This window comes from Oryzias latipes, chromosome 7, assembly GCF_002234675.1.
Source record: "Oryzias latipes chromosome 7, ASM223467v1".
NCBI classification, from domain to species: domain Eukaryota; kingdom Metazoa; phylum Chordata; class Actinopteri; order Beloniformes; family Adrianichthyidae; genus Oryzias; species Oryzias latipes.
Window position 1 is genome coordinate 8,954,364 of NC_019865.2, and position 16,839 is coordinate 8,971,202.

The window sequence follows — 16,839 nt, forward strand, 5'->3', positions numbered from 1 at the left end:
AACACACTGAACAACAGTGTAGGAAGAGATACTCATCTTCAAATTGCAGAAAAAATGCACAAGTTCAGGGACAACTGTCACCTGCCTCTACAGTTGTGTAATAATTCAGATTCAGTTTCCGGAAGTCGAACCCAAGACATTCAAGCATGTCATCTTTATTGACAATTTGGCAGAGGTTGCACGGCATGAAATTTCACCTCAGACAATTAAATCTGTCTGTTAAGACCTCTGATCCTTCATCTTTATAGTCGAGAACAAGAGAGAATTAGAACGTGTTATTTTTTTTGGCTATAAATCTAACATTGGTCTTTTGAAATGATACATTGTAGGAGGAAACGCTTTAAATATTGCAAAGCTCTCATCCCACACAACACTGTAGGTGCTTCTAACGCTAAGATAAAATGTTTTTAGTGATAACAATAAAGCAGCTCTGCTTGGTTCGATGAACCAAACCATCAGCTCCTGAAAGGCAGATATGGGGGGAGAAACAGATAAAGGGAAAGCACTAATCTCATTACCTTCTCTTCCTGGCACGAAAGTATAATCATTTCTTTTCTGTAGCAAAAGGCAAAAGGGTGAGAGCGAGAGAAAAAAATTCAATTTTGCCTTCCACCATTTCATTTTCCATGTAATTAAATCAGTTAAATGTTACAAAACATGTAAACTCCATCAATGACTTTGATCCATTTGCATTTTTAATCAGGTCAGATTAATTCCAATAAGCATGCCGGGCTAAGGCGATGACAAAGCAGGCTTATTGTGTGCTTGTCACACTCATTTAATTCTGTCATTATGCCCCATATCCTATTATGATAATTGGCTTTTTATTCTCAATCAACACTCAGTCAAGGTTATTAAGTAGTAATTTCTGGAGAGCACTTTTAACCTTTGACGTTTTGGGAGTTTGTCGCCATAAAAACAGCATGTGCCCCCCCTCAAAAAAGGGAAATCCTTAAAAACACTGCAGCTCTATGGTTTGTCTAACCAGGCTGTTTGGAGGAAATAGATTCCCATTTATTCTATTGAGTGTAAATTAAATTTGCCTATGTTTTTACATTCAGCTGTTAGCTGATTTTGGTTAGAAATGCTGCACGTACCGTTTCCACTAACCAGCTCTATAAAAGTCCCTCTCCTATAATCTTTTGATGAGAGTGAGCCTGTATACATTTCCCGTGATCCCTTCTTCATGATCCCAATCTAATATTACTGCTGCATAAAAAATGGCAAGCAATATTGGATATATCTAGGCGTACAGTACTGAGGAGGATAACAAAGATGTACATAGATCTATTTGTCTGAAAGTGGATGCATAGGAATGGAGCGGAGCTGGGAGCTAGTGGCCTGTCGATTGTAGTCCGTATGTAACAACTACAAGCTTTTTCCATTTGCACCAATTTGAATAAAAACATACTCAGAAAACGCTGTGTTAATCTTAATTTTCTGTATTTACTTCGTCATGGAAGAAATACGACGAGAACAGGTTAACAACACGGTTTTCATTGGTGTGGATCTTTAATATTAGATGCAAAACTATTTTTTTGCCACATCCTACTATGCACGTAGCATCTAACGGAGTTCTTTCAAAGAGTCCCCCAGCTTTACAAAATGTAGATTATCCAAAGTTAAGGAGGCCTGGGTAATGTGTGGCATTTAAAAAAAAAAAAAAAAACAAGTAGGGCAGAGAGTGCAAGTCACTTCTCGAGCAACACTGTAGGTCTTAAATAAAAATCAAACATGTGGTCAGCAGTGTTCTAGTTACTACAAAACCACAATTCCAAATTGTGGCATTTCTTTGCAACAGTTGAGCAGGATGCACACATTTTAGCCACGTTAGTTTAGTGTCTGCAATCCAAGCTTCTGAGTTAAGTCTGACTAAAACAAGTTCAGTTAAAAAAATAAAATAAAAAGTCATGCTTGTTTGTGACACTGCCATTCCTTTAATCAGCGGGAGAAGAATAATGGAAAAAATATGTCTTCCATTCAGTAGCTCCAAATGTTCTGTAAACAATGCCAGGAAGACGCAGGGGGCTGGGAGTGCTGTGCTTCAACAAGGCAACCCTGATGCAACTGACGGCTTAACCTGTAATATTCGCGCCTTCTTCTTGTCTGCTTTTGCAGGCAACTCAGTCTTATTCTTAAGTCTAAAATTAGCTTTAGAGTACAGAAAGCTGTCAGTGCTGATTTGGCTGGTCAGCTGAAGAAAGATCATCTTAATTTTCTTGTTGCAAGGTAAAGTGCTTTTTGAGGTTTCCCTGTTCAGATGCCTTTTACACAGAAGGAGTTTTTTGAAAAAATTTTAACTTTACAGAAGATGTATAAATATCTGCTTTAACCCAACTCTCACGTGTTATGATATATGTCTAAACTCAGTAATGTAACCTCAACCTCCTACAGTTTCACTTTAGAGACTTCATAAACCTTTTTCATTTCCCAGCCAGACCTCATGAAAGCTCACTGACATTTACATTTTATTCACTATTTATCAGTAAAGACGACCTAATAAGTTCCCTCATATGAGTGCGCAGGTGAGCGTTACTATGGGGACAAAGAGGGTTCCTCTGTGGCAGTGAGGCCCGTTTCATTGTGGCGAGAGACAACAGCTGTCTTTACCTTTGGCAGGCAAACAGACTCATTAAGGGCAGCCATGTTTGTTTTTGCGCCTGATACCTAGCCTTAAGCAAACACTCCCATATCTACTCTGCGCAGCCTTTGCAGTCTCTACATTTCCTTCCCCATTGTGGAGGGAGGTCCTGGCACGTTTATGTATTTTTCCCTGCAAGCTTTGACCAAGCTGCCAACTGCTCGCAAAGAATGCGTGCTTAATTGAGATTTTTAGTCAAGGTTTATGAAATGCTAAAATAGAGTTCACTCTGACTGTTTAATAGAAGTCATCTTTTTTTTTTTTGCCCTGCTACCACATTATCTGGAATGTCACAAGAAATGCTTTGTTTCTTATGCACGGACATCATAAAGGCGTCGTTGTGTGGCCAACTCGTAGCTGACATTAAAATCTGAAGCAAAAAGACTTCTTTCACTTATTTTCTCCATGCTCAGCAGTGTCTGTGCCTTGACTGACAAGGCAGATTGAATTCATCGAGCTTTGACAAAAATTCCATTTAAGAGGGAAAATAGCGTCAAACGTCATTCTGTAACTTCAACTGGCAAACATAAGAACACTCCAACCCAGAAGGCATTTGCATTAACGTACACAAAGCAGCACAAAGCCTTTTCCTTTGTTTGTTAGCGAGTTGAACACACATCCACTACTGTAGTATTTTGAGCCACAGCATTTTTTTAAGAGCAGTCTTCCAAAATCTGTGCACTTATTTGATTCTCCTTTTCATCATTTGTCAAGTTCAAAGTCAAAATGCATTGCGAAATGAGTTCTTAATGTGGAGTAATGAGGCTGTCAAGGCAAAGCAATCTCTGCTTGTTTGAGTTTGACTCATGCCGTATATTCAATTAAATCAGCTGAAGTCAAGCTGGCCCCAGGCCTGATCGGTAATGGTTGACCTCATTCAAACAATGCTCTGACATATTGAAACAATAAGAGGAAGGGCCTTAAGTCAGTTGCAAAAGCAAACCTTACTCAAAAGCGATAAGGGTAGGAAAACTCAAATGAAGTCATTGCAGGATTTGAAAGCTTCATGCAAACATGTGTTCATCTAGGACACCTAATGGGGCTGCAGCGTTGGGAGTTTGAAGCTACATCGTCATAAAAGCTATAAAAATTGGAAGAAAAAATATTCTGAAATAAATTTAAATGTAGTTTATAAAAACGCTTATTTAAAAAATACATTAAACTGCATCCTTTTTTAAACTTTGACAATTCCGATGCCAGTAATGACCAAAGGTTCAGAGAGAAAAACGAAAAAGAATATTTTTAGGGACAGATAAGTTAAGTTCACTTTTGCTACTATTTTATTTTTCTCCCTATCATTTTCCTGACTGCCTTGTCAAGATTTCCAGCCCTATTTGTGATTTATGTCCATGCTGAAATGCCTCAAAACTAAATCATGACATAAAGAGTAGAGAAGTAATCTTAACAACCATTCCTGCTCCACTCTGCAAATGTGTTCTCTGAACAGTGAAGTGTGGGTAGATCAACTCTCACTGTTGCATGGGTTTCTACTGTCACAGTTACTAAAAACAGTATTCTTCCGCACATAAAGCCAAGTACAGCCGAAAAATATTTTTGGTGCATAAAAAATGTTTTTTTTCTACTTACCCTGAGTTCCAACTTCACACCCAATCTGCAGTTTAGAAATTAATCAAATTCAATCCTGATTTTGGTCTATAAAAACACAATTTAATCTTAGTTTTGGGTCAATCAGTTACTTCCTTTTCATCAGACATGTTTGGATAACAACAAAAAGAGCGGAATGCCATCGCCGAAGTTCAATCGAAAGTTATCTCGTGTTTAATTATGTTTGTTGTATTTTCCACATAATGACACAAAACAAGACAAACATGACAATTTTCCCTACTGCTGTCAACAATGGCACAAATTATAATGGCTGCATGTATATATATATATATATATATATATATATATATATATATATATATATATATATACATATATATACTTCAAACGGCCATAAGATTAATTTTGGCACATTTATATCCCCGAATCTTGACTGTAGCGGTGGGGCGGCGCAGTGTCGGCGCGCCTTGTCATGTTACCATGTTACCATGTCATGTTACCATGTTACCATGTCATGTTACCATGACAAGGCGCCGCACCACGTAACAAATAGTCCGCTTTTTGTGAAAAAAGATTTCCAAATCCAAATCCAAACAAAAATTAAGGACTAAAAAGTGGTTAATATTTATTTCTTTAGTAAGTGACCATGGTATAAACGGGTTAATGGCCTTTGAAGTATGCATGATCACTTTTTATCATTTTGCATTATCTATCTATCTATCTATCTATCTATCTATCTATCTATCTATCTATCTATCTATCTATCTATCTATCTATCTATCTATCTATCTATCTATCTATCTATCTATCTATCTATCTATCTATCTATCTATCTATCTATCTATCTATCTATCTATCTACGTAAAAACACACATTGTCAGAATATGGTTTTTAACTAGTAATAAGAGGGGAAAATATAAGATAATTAACAGCCTGAAAAAACAAATCGACAAAATAAATCCAGAAACAACAGAGACAGAAGGTCATTCTGTCACTTTTGTAGATGGGTAATTGCAAAATAGTCAGAACTAAAAGTTGTCTGACGCTCCCAGAGTGAAGTTTTGTAATGTGTGTATTTTTCTTTTGTTCGGGGTTTCCCTTTTACTTTATGTTCATTTTTATGCATTTTAGCACACCTCTCATATCTTCTACCCACTTACTTTTAGAGCCTTACTTGACCTTTGAAGAACTCACTGAATTACAGAACTGAATACTAATTTTGATTGATTTGTTTTATTTCAAGCATTAATTGTAGACAACCACAGAGATTTATCAAACTCATTACAGAAATGAGGAAATGCATAGATAAAACAAACAAAAAAAACAAAGACACAAATAAGTTGCATTTGATTCATTAAATATAGTGATTATCAACTAAAATCAAGTAGAGCTTGATTTATTGCTTGAAAAGGAGTGGGAACAAGCACACGTATATAATCCCACACCTACTAAGTTATTTCCTTTTATAGTTTTGCATAGTTTTCATATTCCGGTTCTGATCAGATCAAGTCCAGCTTCTTTTCAAATAGCAAAATCAAGTGCTTATTGATTATTGATTATCTTCAGAAAACATTCTTTCACGAATTAAGTGAACAGTAAGGTGAATCACACACCACGTGACAGTGTGTCAATAGGTTGTTGATGACTTTCATCGTTTAAAAAATGGAGAAAAACTCGACTCAACGTGTCCTTAATGGCAGCAGGTATCTTCAGATGGTTATTTCTTCCAACTGTCTCTACATTTGGTTCAATGGTGAATCATGGAATTTCCAGCCTGGACTGATAAAGAAAGCAAAATCTAAACGGAACAACCTGCTTCATTCACACTTGTTTTCCTATTCACCAGGGCAACAGCGGTTACAGTAAACAGAGCAGAGAAACGCATAGTAAATGCAACTCATTAGGCAGCATTCCCTCTGGCCCTTATTCCATTAGAAATTAAGACTCTGCACAATTAGTGGATGACTAGTCTCAGCTCAGTGCGCCGGAGTCACCCTCTCAAGGCTCCAGAATGACTTAATTACAGGTACTTCTGAAAACAGCATAAGAAAAGCAAGTGATGCCTCTGATGAAGCACACTGTAGACGCTATAAACAAGTGTCAGGGCGAAGAGACTAAAACCACCTACTATAAATAACGCTAAATCTGAACAGATTTAGCAAATCTGAACTGAACAGAAATGTACAAATATAATCAAAAAATGTGTGCAGCCCTGTGTTTTTTTTCATTCATTGTTCTTGTCTGCCACAGACTAGGAGATACACAGTTGATACACAATGGTTATATATATATATATATATATATATATATATATATATATATATATATATATATATATATATATATATATATATATATATATATATATATATATATATATAATAAGGCATATCTTTTTTTGGTTTAAAGTAATTATGGTTACAGCTTTGATGTGAGAGTAAAAATAAAAACTGCAGCCCTATTGCGTAACTCTTCACAATTGAAAACACAACTGTGTTTCCAACAAAGTCATCCCATTATGGCAAAATATTTTTTGAAATCCAAAAGTAAAACAAGCAACAAAGCATTTTCTCCAATGCGCTCCATCACTCTGCTCATGACAAGCGAACAAAACCCATTTTTCTGTAATTGAACCAACTCTCATCTATATGTAACGACTGACCGTTCTGCCCTTCGAGCTGGAGAGGAGCTGAAAGAGAGATTTGATCACTCTGTCTACTTAGTTTTGATCACGTGACATCATGTCCCATTATATTGTGATGTTGTCATAGGAGGAGAGGAAATGAAATGCCTCGAAGCTATGTGGAAATTGTGTGTGCGTGTGTGTGTGAATGTGTGGATAATGGGGGCATAGGGGGTGTAAGTCTCAACATGTGACTGTGCGGGTTCTAATTTTGATCTTATAGATTCTACAAACCGTATTTTTGCATTTTCTTTGTTTGTTTTTTACCACATCAACAGCAGAACATATGTTTAAAGAACCACCGATAAAAATTGTGTTTTCTGGTATTTCTAGCATGTTTCTGTGGTATTTTTTCTGATAATGGAGGACATATATAAAAAAGTTGTCATATTGACTTTAAAAGCCCAGAAGATTATTGTTTTGGGGTTCCCCAGGGTTAAAATAGGTCAAAAGATGATTGGAGTGGGACTTTAAATAGTCATTATACAGTTTTTGATGTTATTTTTTACTTCCACAAAATCAGCAGAACATGTGTTTAAGTCATTTTCGATGGACATTGCACTAAAACTGACCCCTAATGTAGGCTGACAAAAAGATCTTAGTTCCTCTAACTGAAAACAGCTCAATGTACTCAACTCAGCTGCAGTGTCTTTTCTGGGTTTTGTTCTAAGATCTACAAAAACCTCAACAACACATCATCACACTGAGCCTGAAATCAGCAGCTATTAGCAGCTTCCACTCTGAAAAGGCAATAACTACTTAACAGCATAACTACTCGTTTTGCATTTGAAGATATCTTTATGCAAATTCAGCCGGTGCCTGATGGCATATGAGATGTTTTAAAACTTGTTTCCTACATGACAGCAATACGAGCACATATCCCTGTGAAGTTCCACGTCTGAATAAATGATCATTTGTAAGTCCTTCTACAGTGGCTATAGTTAATGAGTTTAGTGATACAGCTGTGGGTAACCGCACATTATTGAGTTAAGAGTTCATTTCTGGTGGCTCTCTGTTACAATGCTGTTAAGAGATAGGAGTTTGCTAATACGTTTTGGTCAATGGTTCATTTAGGGCATGTTGTGTGATGGGACATACATGAGTGAAAAATTGCTTACTGTAGGATGAGGTGAAACACACAAAGAGACAGAAGATAATGTGTCTATAGGGTGAGGTTAATTGTTTTTTTCATGCATTTGCACGTGCAGTGAGGATTTTAGGCTTAAACCACAAAGCGTGACGCGAGCTCCTGCGGAAACACTGCATGAATTCAGCCGCTTTTCATCCAGTCTTTACTTGGTTTCTTGAGCCTAATGCTGTCGCTTCAAAATTATCCCAGATTACACTGTAAGGATAGTTAAAAGGAATTAAGTTATTCAGTTCTTATGCCACATACACGCAGGGCACATGTTAAAGAACGGGCTGAACATGGATTTTTGAATATATAGCATGGTGTTCAAACTGGACTGTTGCCATAGATACCCCGATACTTGTGCATGTACAAACAGTTGGAAGAGGCTTGGTCAAAGCGCATTAAATCTCGTGAATCTTGCTCCAGGCTTTATTCTTTCTCAGCTCTATTCCGATATATGAAATTGTTTATGTCATAATTACATCCGGCACAAACTGCAATTATTAAATTATTAATTTTCAAACAGTTGGCATATTCGCGCTTGAAAAGGAGGCTAGCCGTACGCCACTACCAATTCCAAGTTCCTGATTGGTCAGAGTTCAACTGGGTTAACTTTTGACACGCACTCAATCGTTGCACATTTTGTGCGTACAGCCCAAAAACAGACTTAAAAGCTTATGTAGCGACACGTGAATGCGAGTTTTGAACGCACATACACACGCGTTCATACACACATTTCATTGAAAATGTTTCCCAGCCCAGTGTGGCATTAGTTCAATGTGTGAGCATGAGGAGGATCTGTGTCAAAACATGTTAAGGTCCATAAACAGAAAAGAGATAGATTTTCAGCAGAGAGGACATTGGGGAAACAAAAAGAGTCTTTTTTTATGATTTTTTTTTTTAAGCAGTGTAGGTTGAGAATGTCCTTTGTGCGCATTTCTGTGTTCAGGGATGCCGCATGAATGGTCAGTCAGCATTTAGGGTTCAAAAGAAAACACCAGCCTGATCTCCTGTCTGTGTGAAAACCAAGGCTGCCCTGCTCTGTATCAAGTGCCATTGTTTTGGTAATAGTAAACCTGGGGCACTTGCCAGAAGGCATTAGTCATTCATCTAACAAGTTCCACAAAGCTAACCACAAAGTGCTCCACTGTTGACTACCTCTTGTTGGATTTAGAGCAAATCCGCCAACCTCCAAATATCTTAGAGAAAAGTAAAAACTTTTCAATGAGCGGCTATCAGACACACGTGTCATGTTTTCTTTTTTAAATGTATCTTCAGGCAGCATTTGGTTACAGCTAAGATGACAAGGAAAAAGATAGTAGGTGAAGGATGGACAGGAGGGGATTAGAGCAGAGTGCAATTATTTAGCAGGCCAGACACATGACATGATCTCTAATTATCAACAAAGCAAAGTGTAAGATAAGCTAGAGCCAAGACGTCATGATGAAACTTAATAAAACATGACCACCCATCAGGTTCGTTCCCTTTCCCTCTTGGCTCGACGCAGACCTGTTTTCTGCAAATGACATCATCTCTCCCAACTGTACTTCTCAGTAAATGAGATGCAGTGGTAATCTGCATAAAACAATATAGGGTGCATTCAAAAGTAAGAATAAAAAGCTTTATTGCTGTCATGCATCACGTAACTAAATTGTATCCATCCCTGGATAATTTAACTTGGAATCACCTGATTCTTTTGTGGCTCCTTATGTGACAGAAAGTCACACAAAAGGGTACCAGCAAATCATAACAAAACCTTCTCGCTGGTTACAGCAATTTTTAAAGAGAAATTAAGAGCATTTTGGTTTTAACAACAGAGGTTTCAGTGATGGGTTGATGTTGAGCAAAAAATAAACTGTCCTTTGACTGTAAAAGTGACTATTTTACCAGAAAGGTCTGACTTGATCCCATGTTTTCACTAAATGGAGTATCATTTGGTTCAACAATAACAATTGTGCTTTTTACGTGATAAAGTTATGTTATGTTATTTTTAGCGCCAGCATTTTTTAAATGGAAAATGGTAGCCTCTAAATACTTTTCTGTAGTTCTAGCATTGCATACACGAAAAAAAATGCACATATATATTTAAACATACACATAATTGTTTCGTTCATGTGGGTTCCGCAAGTAAATGTGGGTTTAGGCTACGGTTTTTCACTACTGTCTACTGTGTTATTAACAATTCTATAAAAAGATCTGCTCAAGTTTCCCCTTCCTGTGTGTTAACAAGCCCTCTGAGCTGCTGTGAGCTCGCTCAAGCCTTGTTAAGAGAAAGGCAGCCCTAAACAGCGTAATACTATTGACCATATGTCATAATTTCCAAAAATCGTGCTTTTCTTCCCATTGTTTGTTTTCTTAGCAACATAAATCATCTGTACGGCTTCTGGCCAACTTCAGAACAAGTTTTAATTATTAAAACTTCCTTCAAGGCAAACCTCATAAAATAGCTCTTAGGATACAAGAAGCAAAGTACGTTTAGTCATAGGTTGCTCTTTGCCCACTGTAAAGATCATAGAGCTCATCATTAGCTCTCAAGAGGATGAATGAGCCACCGTTTGATTACCTCAGTGGCTCTGTGGGCTCCCGCAGCCTGCTGACTGAACTGGACGCAGACGATTACAGCCTTGCAAAGGCAATTATATCAGCCTGCTAAATATGTCACACATAATAAACGCGTGCTCCAGACAGACAAGTGGCATGGCGAGGGATCTCAGCCGGCAAAGAAAGCTAATCCTGATTCAGATGGATACATCGAACACGCCTTTGTGAAGTAGAAACCTGTTATTGTTCATGTTTTCAAGAGAAGAAAAAGAGACCACAATGCAAGTGCAACACCAAGCTAATAATACTTGCACAGGATATTTAGTGAATGTAAGCATGGGGAAAGAGACTTAAACTCCTAGGAAGGAACTTCTTTCATGGCATGCAGTGTTTGCACAGGACATGCCTCAGGAAGCTGAGACAACTGGAAACGTTTGTATAGATTTGAGCTTTCTCTTAGCTGTAATACGTGCTGCTCAAACACGCATTAGATGCAGCAGAGATCACTTTTACCCATCGTACATAGATGTAGCGGCTCACGAATAAGACTTGAAACTTTTGTTTCTAATTTTTCTTGTGCCTTCAGAAAACTCACATTTCAAGAAATGAAAAATAAATCCAAACTTATGTAAAACCTTTGTTCTTTTAAGAAAAATAACTTTAGTAAAAAAAATGTAAAAAAAACTCGCTCCAATGAAAACTGTATTTTGGTGTTTTTAACATGTTCTTGTGGCATTTTTCGGATAATATAAAAAAAATAAAGCTCAAAATTTCGTTTTTTAGTATTTCTTTATTTTATGCAGTTTGCGTATTTGTTACGACAGACTACAAGCTGCCTGCTCCGCCCCATTCTAAAGCATCCACATGTAAACATTGATTTTCATGTATGTCTTTATTTTCCAGCTGCTCAAAACTTTCCAGCTGGATAGCTCCAACATTGCTAGGTAGGGGGTGTGAGGGGCTGTAAGCAGGAAAGCGTACAGATAGCTCAGTTGCGGGTAATGGGAAGGGGGGCGGGGTCACCAACAGTCCTGTAGGCAACTCTGAGATGAACTTCTAATGAACTGGTGCTGCTCTGCAGAAACTGTCCTAGAAAATGATACAACTTTTTGATTTTGGCTAAAAATGGCTGAATCCTGTATTAAAAGACTACTGGGAATGCTTTTGCAATAGATCATAGAATGACCGGAGTGGGTCATGTAACACAAAAGTCATGTACTATCTAAAATTGAATGTTCTAATGTTAAGCAAGCTGTACTTTCACAACAAACCTTCTAATTTTTTTGTGTAGCTTTTTTCCTATTTACAACTAATAAACTTTATTTAGAACATTGAAAAAATGGGTTTATACTACAGTACTGTCTAATTGATTGCACTTTATTTGCTTGATCAGCTATAAGCAATAGTCTTCCTGTAGTGAATACACAACTTGATCTTTACCTTTCTCTGTACACGGCCAATAAAATACATAATCAACATTTAAGCAGAAACCCCGAGGCCTAATCTGCAGCAGGTGCTGGCTCTGTTTCTTTTTCTTTCTTCTTCAGTTGTAGAAATAGGAATGCCAACGCACTGCCCCATGGGTAGGCTTGAGCTGACTAATGTAAGCAAAAGTGGGGCGGCTGGTCTTAATTATGGTAACAGACGCTGAGGGGAATGCGCTGATACCTACTGACGAGAAAGTAGCTTAATACTGCCATGCATCCCCTTCCCTCCCACCAGCACTGCGCACAAACACACACACACTGTCACTTTTATTGCACACACATCAAACAAAAACACTGCAAGTAAAGGTCAAAGAGACACGAGACATTTGAATGGGGGAAATGTGATTAATGATCCTCCATGTGGACCAGGTGTCTCATCAGTATTCATGTTTGTCCATCACACAACTGCTCTCCAAAAATATCCACAACACAGCTGCCCACATAATGTAGACACCTTGCATTTAGTTTGGAAAAAATGTTTTTTCATGTTTCAGTGAGTGTCAGAGGCTGCTGCAGTTTTACTGAAATGATTTCAAACTGTTCGATTATTAAAATCTAAGGACAATTTTGAAAAAAAAAAGGGGGGGGGGGGGGCGATTGAGATGGTGTTTTTTTGCTTTGCCCCTGCTCGCTCTGTCTGTCATACTGTGGTATGCACGGCCTTCCTCTGCACAAGCCTATGAAAGCAAATGGGATTGTGATTCTGTAGTCAGCAAAATGCTTGAATAGCCTGAAGTTAGGATGTTCACACACACACACACACACAAGCACAGTGTCCTCAAACGGGTCTACTGATTACTTCAAGCCTTCCAACTCATCCTTTCATTCTCTGCCTGCCTGTCAGAATTTGTCATTAGCTAATAGTGAATACACCACTCAGCATGAAGGTTTAATACACCTACAGCTTTACGGTGATTGGTTATTAAACCAGTCTGTCATGATTAAACTGTGAGTGTAGAAGCATCAACTTTTCCTATCTATATAAAAGCTTTTTTCACCTGATAATGAAAAAAAAGACTGAAGAAAATAACATAAAGTAAACAAACATCATGTGTAAAGAATAAATGAAACCGTGAAGTGCATCGTTCTGCAAATAAACTGACAGAAGAGACCACCAGCTAACAAAGGCAGCTCTTCATTCAGGCTCTATCTAAGCAGATATCAGTTGTTGGCAGGATATATGAGCTGGGTGGGGCCCGGGTGTATAAACACAGGCTCTGCTCTCTTCTTCTGTACTGTGGACAGCACCTCAGTCCAGCAGCAGCAGCAGTCAGCACAGTTTGATTAAGGTATTCAAATAAAAGGAGCAGGCGTTGCATTCTTAGTACTAGAGCTGGAGAAGCAAACAGAACAGCTCCACTTGGACACACCATCTTAATGCAATGCAGTGGATTCTGTATCACTGCTGGTATCATTTTGTGTAAGTTTCCTCAGCTGACGGGAGGGCACCACGTTTTTCACGGTAAAGTAAAGTGAGTGTTGAAAGTACAGAAATCGAAATTTGCAAGGATTATTTATAGATCCCACTGAATCATCTCAATCTGCACTTGATGTACATTCTCATCTCACACTTTCCTGGCATCACTTCGAGTGTTTTATAGAGCAGGCCGTTTCAGAAAATGCAGCTCAGCACCAAATCCGTTCTGCAAAGTAAAATACATTTCTTTAGGGCCTTGCTGATCCCAAACATCTGCTGCCAAAATACACAGAAATGTTTACTTTTAGCAGTTGCACAAACAGATGATTACAGCAACTGTTGGGACACTAAAAAGTGAAATCTATCATACATGTGCAGTTATGACTAATTTAGCAACGAGACAAAGGCTGACAGTGCCACCTGTTCCCTGCAAGTCACATAAACTTACCAATCACTCAAATGTCTGCCTGGAGCTCAGTTGTTTACACATTCAACACTAGAAAGCAGATTTTCTTTTTGGTACTGGAAAAGGGGAAGATGATTTATTATTAGTTCTATTGTTTCATTTTTTCTAAAAATATTACCCCAAAAGAAACCATTTAAGCTAGACAGAAGCTAAAAGTGACAGTGCAGCCACAAACCAACATGTCCAACAGCTGACCTCAAGGCTAACGTCTGCCTCCCTGCAGCCTCAGAGAAGGGCCCAAGCATAATTTATAACCTGGCACACGAAAACTGTCAAAAAGAATTGGTACCATGCAGATGTGATTTACATACAGTTGTTCGGTTTGAGTTGCAGTCAGTTTAACAGCAGTTTCAGTTAAAGAGCTGGATCTTGTGCGGCATGTAAACAGGACACCAATTGATCTCTACAGGCCTAATTTGCATATTTAGTGAAGGTAGTTAGTGTTACACACGCACAGGTAGGAACCCATGCCCCCCTTTCTTGGAAAGAAACCGAAGTAAACAGAGTGGAGGGAATTTCAATTATTCAAATGATCGCCATCCTCTTACTGACAGTAGAATCATATTTTCCTCATATGAAAGCTCTTCATATCGTTTGAAATCAAGTTGTTTTGTTTCCAAGCATTTTGCTGTGAGCTTAGATATTAGCATATTTTTAGGATTATCTGGATGGAGGATGATCCAGATTCATTTGACCTACAAAGATGCAAAAAGAAATTCTGCATAGTTGGGAGTGAAACCGCTTAATCAATAAATGACCTAAACGACATTAAACAGCTTTCTATTTTTATCTCCAAAAAGGTGTGGATGGTGAAAATTGGTAGCTAAAGTGTAGATTGCGGCAGCATTTTTCAGACGCATCTCTACACTGTTTGGTTCTTGGAATGTTCCATCCTGTTACGAAGATTTTCCATTGCCCACACAATGAAAGTCAAACATCCTCAACTGACTTTTGCATCAGTTCCTTCACCTGCCATCGAAAGCTATCTTTGATCTGAGAAAGAAAGAGCTCCAAAGCATCTTTATCTCAATCCAAACTCCAGCTCATGATTCTCACTTTCACATCATGGTAAGCCAGCAACAAACTCTCACTTTGGGAATGTGGATAGCCGATGGTGTCAGCAAAACAAAGGTTAAAAAAGGCTTTCATTGTTATAGGAAATTCTATAAAGTCTTGCATTTTTGTTATTTTGTGGAAGTCAAACGTCACTGGTTAATAGTTAAATTTCTCAACCTTATTCTGTTTGGGCCTATTTACATTAAGTGATCGATCTGCTTTATTTGTTATGGATAGATGTGTTATTTTTAAGAACATGCGCACTTTAAGAGAGTCAGTGCAGGCCAGCAAACCATTGGGATGATAAAACTGGGGGGGGGGGGGGTATGTTGGTCACACTTTTTTTTTCTGTTTTGGCTTATTTTGTGGTTTTGAAATCAGTCCAATGGTGTAAATAAACAGAAATGAGGAACTAATCAGAAAATCCTTCTAGGAGACATAGGGTCCAACTACAGGTCTGATGCTCTGCATCGGCTGGTTCATGCAAAACACAAGTGCACAGCTTCACTGCAAAGTAAAAAATCATAAACATGCTTCATTTTTTGAAGAAAAAAAAAGTTGGAATGCACCTGATGCGTTCAAAAACAGATTTCGGATGTAACAGTCGAGTTTACGCAGCTTTATGGCACTTATTCGTTGTCTTGTTTTAGACGAAATTATCAGCAGCCCGTACTGCTCCAGGACACTTAACTTGTCGACACTTGACATTTTTGTCTCGGCTGAATGTTTACAGTAAGTGCGCGCGGTGCGCAAAAACATGTCCAAAGCTTGCGTTTGCGCAGCGGGAACGCTGCGTGATGGCTTCACAGAAAGTAACTGATGAGACAGTGAGCAGCACACAGTTTTATTATTGTTATTATAATTTACCTTGTTCGGGTGGTAATAGTCCAACGAGCTCAGGCAACCGGGATCAGTCGGTAGGGAGCATGTGCCCACGTTTGCCGGGGGCGCAGGATAAAATCTCACATCCATCTCAGGTTGGACGAAACTGAAAGCATTAATCACTTTCAGCGTCTTTGGCTCACTGTTGTCTCAGCAAGAACGTCAAAGCGAGAGAGATGGAAGGGGGGGAGACCAAAGAAAAGAAAAGAAAAGAAAAAGAAAGAAAACTAACGGGCAAGTTGTGCTCCGTACTCTATTTCCTCACATCCGTTCCCAGCCGAACTTCGGCACCAACTCCGGTGAGCGCAGTCCTCCTCAGAGCCCCGCACCAGGATGATGCCAAACACTCACTCAAAGCAGCGCAGACTGAGTGCAAATTCATTCATAGGCACGTGTGGCTAAAACAATGCAAGCCTCCTTAGATCCTGTCTGATCTGAGAGAGTTTTCGCAGATGTGCAGTTTTCCCCGTTTCTCTCAGGGCTCCATGCAGGCTTTGTTATGGAGGTGCATATTCTTGCATTGGTTCCAGTATAGAAGTGAATGGACTTCCCTCTGCCATGCGACCTCTGCCGATAAAACACGGCAAAGAAGAGGAGCGGAGGGTGAAGGGGGAGGGGAGATTGGTGGCTGCCTTGGCAACCGCTCTCCTTTCTGCAACTGCGCGCCTCTGATTAGCTGGAAATGTAGTGGTGTGCACGGCTGTGCATTATAAAGCTCACTCTGCTTCTATCAGTGTTTCATAAAGCCTTCCATTTAGGTTATTGTGCCAGGGCTTGCAGGAGGAGGTTGCAGTGTCAAGCATGATGGTTTCCTGCTTGTTTCTTTTTTTTTCTTTCTGTTAGTTATTTGTGCTTTCTGTGAGCTAAAAACAACAAACAACTTGGATCCATTCTGTCAGCATTCTCAACTTGGTCTATTTAGTTGAAAAACAATATCAGGGCAGAATATTTTTGTTCCTGAAACAATG

At 38.7% G+C, this 16,839-nt stretch overlaps 2 protein-coding genes across 7 annotated transcripts in view; one reads left to right on the forward strand and one right to left on the reverse strand.

Annotated features, from left to right (window-relative positions):
- Nucleotides 1-16,512, reverse strand: part of LOC101170586 (thymocyte selection-associated high mobility group box protein TOX) — an 89,123-nt gene extending 72,611 nt beyond the window's left edge. The window contains exons 1-2 of one of the 6 annotated variants that reach the window (XM_011476928.3): nucleotides 16,137-16,504; nucleotides 15,857-15,977 (exon numbers count right to left, since the gene is read on the reverse strand). In XM_011476928.3, coding sequence (XP_011475230.1) covers nucleotides 15,857-15,961 — 105 coding nt within the window. In that variant the 5' untranslated portion in view covers nucleotides 15,962-15,977; nucleotides 16,137-16,504. Of the gene's footprint in view, nucleotides 1-15,856 lie in introns of all 6 variants that reach the window. The other 5 variants (XM_011476926.3, XM_011476925.3, XM_020704533.2 and 2 more) reach the window with 5 other exon arrangements.
- The window catches only part of LOC101171578 (keratin-associated protein 10-6), a 62,552-nt gene continuing 60,621 nt past the window's right edge, over nucleotides 14,909-16,839 (forward strand). The window contains exon 1 of the mRNA XM_020704357.2: nucleotides 14,909-15,001. The gene's annotated coding sequence lies outside the window, so the exon portion shown is untranslated. The remainder of the gene's footprint in view (nucleotides 15,002-16,839) is intronic.